This window comes from Nycticebus coucang, chromosome X (genome assembly GCF_027406575.1).
Source record: "Nycticebus coucang isolate mNycCou1 chromosome X, mNycCou1.pri, whole genome shotgun sequence".
In the NCBI taxonomy this organism is placed as follows: domain Eukaryota; kingdom Metazoa; phylum Chordata; class Mammalia; order Primates; family Lorisidae; genus Nycticebus; species Nycticebus coucang.
Window position 1 is genome coordinate 131,889,290 of NC_069804.1, and position 5,696 is coordinate 131,894,985.

The 5,696-nt window shown below is 39.6% G+C and overlaps 1 protein-coding gene across 1 annotated transcript; it reads right to left on the reverse strand.

Annotated features, from left to right (window-relative positions):
• Nucleotides 1-4,538: 4,538 nt before the first annotated feature.
• LOC128577547 (gamma-secretase subunit PEN-2-like) lies at nt 4,539-5,161 on the reverse strand. Its single transcript, XM_053579783.1, has one exon. The coding sequence runs from the start codon at nt 5,064-5,066 to the stop codon at nt 4,665-4,667; it is 402 nt and encodes a 133-aa protein (XP_053435758.1). The 5' UTR covers nt 5,067-5,161; the 3' UTR covers nt 4,539-4,664.
• Nucleotides 5,162-5,696: the final 535 nt, after the last annotated feature.

Below are 5,696 nucleotides of genomic sequence, written 5' to 3' on the forward strand. Positions count from 1 at the left end.
GACACTGTATCCAAGATGTTGCTAGCCAAGCCTTAATTATGTTCCTGGTTTCTGTCCCTCCTCCCTTTTCTCTGTCTTTTTTTTTTTCTGTCTTGTAATTATAAATAGTGTAATGTTCAACTTGACTGGCTTGCATTTAGGACTTTCCCCAAAGGCCCTAGGAGAGGACCTGGGGATGAGCCAGTATTTCACAAGTTTGATTTGGACATGTACCCCAGAGGTTTCTCATCTCCAATCTGCCAAGTTAGCCTAGCAATCTCCCAAGAATCACTTCTCCCACTGTGCTCTGCCCCTTGGATGTCCAGGGGACCTATTCAATTGGGTCCTTGTCTTCTAAGAGGTCCAGGTATGCTGATATCTGAGGCGTAGCTAAACAAACCCGGCAGGGGATGGGGAGCTGCCTAGGTTACCACCATCAGAAGAGCTGTTCCCCTCATCCATCTTTCATCACAGTTCCCAGTAAACATTAAGCACTTGCTTTGAGAGGAAAAGACACATTCCCTGGACTCCTGGGGCTCTTGTTCTGTGAGGTCCACGGACACACTCAACCAATAGACATAGGAACATGAACAAATGACTGGTAAATGCCAAAATGGATAGCATTGAATGATGAGGTGTGTGTGTGTGTGTGTGTGTGTGTGTGTGTTGTATGTGTTTGAAATCTACATATTTTGGTGTATTTTTTCTAGAGTTACTTTTTCCCCCAGACAATTCGGGGCAGGGCTGGCCATAACCTCAATGGAACTCTTAGACAGTATTCTTCTAGGCCCATGTCTCTATGCTCCTTCCCTCCCAACCTCTTTTTAAAAAGAAAAAGAAAAACCTGCAGTAAAGTTGAATACAACCATATTTTTCATTGTATTTGGTAGAGCAAGGATGTAACTATTTTATACATGCTGTCCTTTATTTCCTCCTTTTCCTCCTTCCAGTGGCATTTTTTAGCTCCTTTCGTCCTAATTTCTCTCTTTTAATCTCTCTTCTTTCTTCCTTTCTTAACCCCTAAAATATCTCTTTCTGGAGATAATAGCTGGAGGAGGGGAGAAGAAGGGAAGAAAGAGAGACAGAGGGCATTGGGAGAAAGAGAAGAAAGGAGAGAGAGAGAGCAAAGATGGGAAAACCTTTTGGAAGGGTGGGCATTTTTCTAGGTCCTAGCATATAGCTAGGCTTCCCTTAAACTTCAGATAAACTAATACTAATAGGTACTATACAATGAATACTTAATATGTGTAAGTGATTTTAATACATCATATCATTTAATTCTTATAATAATTCCATCAGCTGGCACCAATGCTCCCATTTTACAGACGAGAAAACTACCAAAGTTCATCCAAGTTAATCAAGAGGAGCCAGACCACTGGACTGGGGTTTGAATCCTGGCTCTGCTGTCTATTATATAAGTGAACTTGGCATGTTTGTCATCTCCTTTTATCCCAACTATCACATTTACTTTACTCTAGAAAGTATATAGCCTATACAAAGAGTTCGTATATTACTCATTTGTTAAACTGCTAGGTACCAACTTGCTGATATAAGGGAAACAACTGAGATATACCCCAGGACTATCCTCTCTCCTTCACTTTACTTGGGGTTCATTCATTTAGCCGAAGATCTCTAGAAGGCTTCATTGGTGGGCATTTCAGGTCACTCATTCATTGCACAATGAAATAAACAAACAAAAATGCACTTGCTTTCTGTAGACCATGAAAGGGGCTGAGGAGACAGCAGTGAAACATAATACATAGGTCCTATGCCCATAGACGTTACATTCTGATGGTGGAGGCAGACATTAATCATATTATCACACAAAAAAATGAAAAATCGCAATAGTAGCAAGTGCTGAAATGGATCAAATGGACAGGATCATGGTTCTATGAATGAGAAAGGCATGGAAAACTCCTTTAAAGAAGTGATGATGGAGGTACTATCTACAGCAAGATAGGGATTTACTTCTTTTTTTATTATTTGGGATTCATTGAGGGTACAAAGAATTAGGTTACACCACAGTTGTTAGGCAAAGTCCCTCTTATAATTGTGTCCTGCCTACAAGAGGTGTGCCATAAATTGTGACTCCCTCTCCCGGCTCTCTCATTCCTCTAACCCACACCTTAAATTATGGCTCATCTACTGCCTTCATATTATAATTCAGTACATTGGATTCTTGCTTCTCTATTCTTGTGATGCTTTACTAAGAATAATGTGTCCCACCTCCATCCAAGTTAATACAAAAAATGTAAAGTCTCCATCTTTTATAATGACTGAATAGTATTGAATGGTATACATATACCACAGCTTGTTAATCCATTCATGGATTGGTAGGAATTTAGGTTGTTTCTACATTTTGGTGACTGTAAATTGAGTTGTGATAAATAGTGCAAATGTCCTTATAATAAAATATTTTTTTTTCTGGGTAGATGCCTAGTAATGGGATTGCAGGATCAAATGGGAGGTCTAATTTGAGATCTTTGAGGATTCTCCATATTTCCTTCCAAAAAGGTTGTATTAGTTTGCAGTCCCACCAGCAGTGTAAAAGTGTTCCCTTCTGTCCACATCCACACCAGCATCTGCAGCTTTGAGATTTTGTGATGTGGGCTATTCTCACTGGGGTTAGGTGATATCTCAGGGTGGTTTTGATTTGCGTTTCTCTGATGATCAGAGATGATGAGCATTTTTTCAAATGTTTATTTGCCATTTGTCTGAATTCATCATAGAAGGTTCTGTTCATATCTCTTGCCAGAGGTAGATGGGATTGTCTCCTTTTTTTCTGTGGATTAATTCGAGTTATCTGCTGATTCTACTTATCAAGCCTTTGTCAGATTGATTCACTGCAAATATATTTTCCCATTCTGAAGGTTGTCTTTTTGCTTTACTTATTGTGTCCTTAGCTGTGCAGAAACTTTTTGGCTTAATTAAGTACCATTTGTTAATTTTTGTTGTTGCAATGAGGTCTTTGTCATAAAATCTTTCCCCAGTCCAACATCGTCAAGAGTTTTCTCCACACTTTCTTCTAATATTTTTATTGTTTCATGTCTAAGATTTAAGTCTCATCGATCCTGAGTCAATTTTTGTAAGTGGTGAAAGGTGTGGGTCCAGTTTCAGTCTTTTACATGTGGTTATCCAGTTCTAGAACCATTTGTTGAATAGGGATTCTTTTCCCCACTGTATGTTTTTGTTTGCTTTATCAAAGATCAGATGGCAAATAGAGACTGGCTTCATCTCTAGGTTTTTTATTCTGTTCCATATATCTATGTCTCTATTTTTGTGCCAATACCATGCTGTTTTGATTACTATGGACTTGCAACATAGTCTGACCTCTGGTGGCATGATGCCTTCAACTTTGTCTTTGTTACGAAGAATAGCCTTAGCTATACGGGGTTTTTTCTGTTCCATACAAAACAAAATACTATTTTTTTCCAGTTCTTCAGAATATGATGTTGCTATTTTAATGGGGATTGAATTGAATCTGTAGAATAGACATTTTGACAATGTTGATTCTTCCTAGCCAAAACCATGGTATGTTCTTCCATTTGTTAATGTCTTATGCAATTTCTTTACTGAGGGTGTCATAATTCTCTTTGAAAAAATCTTTCACCTCCTTTGGTAGGTATATTCCTAAACATTTCGTTTTCTTTGAAGCTACAAATTGTGTCCTTGATTTGCTTTTCAACTTGGATGTTATTGTCATATACAAAGGCTACTGATTTGTGGACATTGATTTTGTACCCTGAGACATTACTGTATTTCCTAATGACTTCCAGGAGTTTTGTGGTTGAGTCTCTGGGGTTTTCTAGGCATAAGATCATATCATCAGCAAAGAGGGAGAGTTTGACCTCCTCTGCCCCCATTTAGATGCCCTTTATATCCTTCTCTTGCCTGACTGCATTGGCTAGAACTTCTAGAACTATGTTGAATAATAGTGGTGACAGTGGACATCTTTCCTTGTCTGCTTCCAGTTCTAAGTGGAAAAGCTTTCAGTTTTACACCATTCAGTATGATGTTAGCTGTGGGTTTGTCATAGATGGCTTCAATCAGGTTAAGAAATGTACCACCTATACCTATGTTCTTAAGTGTTCTTGTTAGAAAAAGAGGCTGAATTTTGACAAATGCTTTTTCTGCATCTATTGAGAGGATCATACAGCCTTTGTTTTTGCTTCTATTGATATGGTGTATTACATTTATGAATTTGCATTTGTTAAACCAAACTTATATTCCTTGAATGAAACCTACTTGGTCATGATGTATAATTTTTTTAATGAGTAGCTTCAATCTATTAGCTAAGATTTTGTTGAGTATTTTTGCATTGATATTCATTAGTGAAATTGGTCTGTAGTTCTCTTTTTTAATTAGGTCTTTTCCTGGTTTTGGAATCAATGTGATGTTTGCTTGTTGGCGAAGGTTCCTTCCTCCTCAAGGTTTTGGAGTAGGTTCTGCAGTATAGGTACAAGCTCATCCTTGAAGGTGTGATAGAATTCTGCTATAAAGTTGTCTGGTCCCAGGATTTTTGTTTGTTTGTTTGTTTGTCTGAACCTTTATTATTATTATTTTTTTTAGAAGTTAGAGTCCTTTATTGGGGGATGTCAGCAGAAAATAGGACAAGGGAACAAGTCATAGGGCAAAAGAGCCTATCCTGGGAGAATAAGCAGGTTCCCCAGCCAGTGCAGAAGTTGTTAGGGGGTGCCCAGGGGTATGGTGAAGGAGAGGTAGTCCCCTAGGGCACCCCAGCGGGGCCTGTGGATCTGGAAGATGGTGATCCATGTGGTGAGCACAAACACCCAGAAGAGGAAGCCCACAGCTGAGTGCCAGACATAGCCTTTGATTTGGCTCTGCTCTGTGTAGGCTGGGACAAGGAAGGCCTCTCGGAAGAACCAGAAGATGTTAACCAACCAGAGAAAAGGAAGGAAAGCAAACCCACCCAGGTAGTATTTCCGGCACAGATTCAACTTCTCCTCATTGGACACCCGCTCCAAGTTCATAGTTGCGCTGGGGGCCGGTCGTTCCAAGGGTCGGTCTGAGGGGTGAGACCCAAGCCTTGACCCTAAGTGACAGATGCGAGAATCACGAACAACCATGCCCCAGTGGAGCTTACTTCCTCCGGCTGGTTTGCCTTTTCTACTCTCAACTATACACGTTCGGTCGAGATGCCCAAGGTTGCTCTCTAGGTTTTTTTTTTACCTTTATTATTGCTTCTACACTCTCAATGTTTGATAGTAGTTTGTTCAAGACATTTATTTCTTCATTGTTAAGTCTAAGAAGATGTTGTGATTGAAGGTATCGGTCCATTTCCTCCACATTGTCAAATTTCTAGGCATAAATCTTTTGGTAGTAGTCAGAAATAATCTTGTATCTCTTTGGTATTAGTTGTTATTTCCCCCTTTTAATTTCTGATTAAGGTTATTAAAAATTTTACTTTTCTGGCTGGATGTGGTGGCCTACGCCTGTAATTCTAGAACTCTGGGAAGCTGGGGCTGGGGGATCACTTGAGCTCATGAGTTCGAGACCTGCCTGAGCAAAAGCAAGACCTCATCTCTACTAAAAATAGAAAAACTGAGACAAGAGGGTGGCTTGAGCCCAAGAATTGGAGGTTGCTGTGAGCTATGATGCCACAGCACTCTACCCAGGGTGACAGCTTGAGATTCAGTCTCAAAAAAAAAAAAAAAATACTTTTCTGTTTCTGGTTAGTCTGGCCAATCATTTATCAA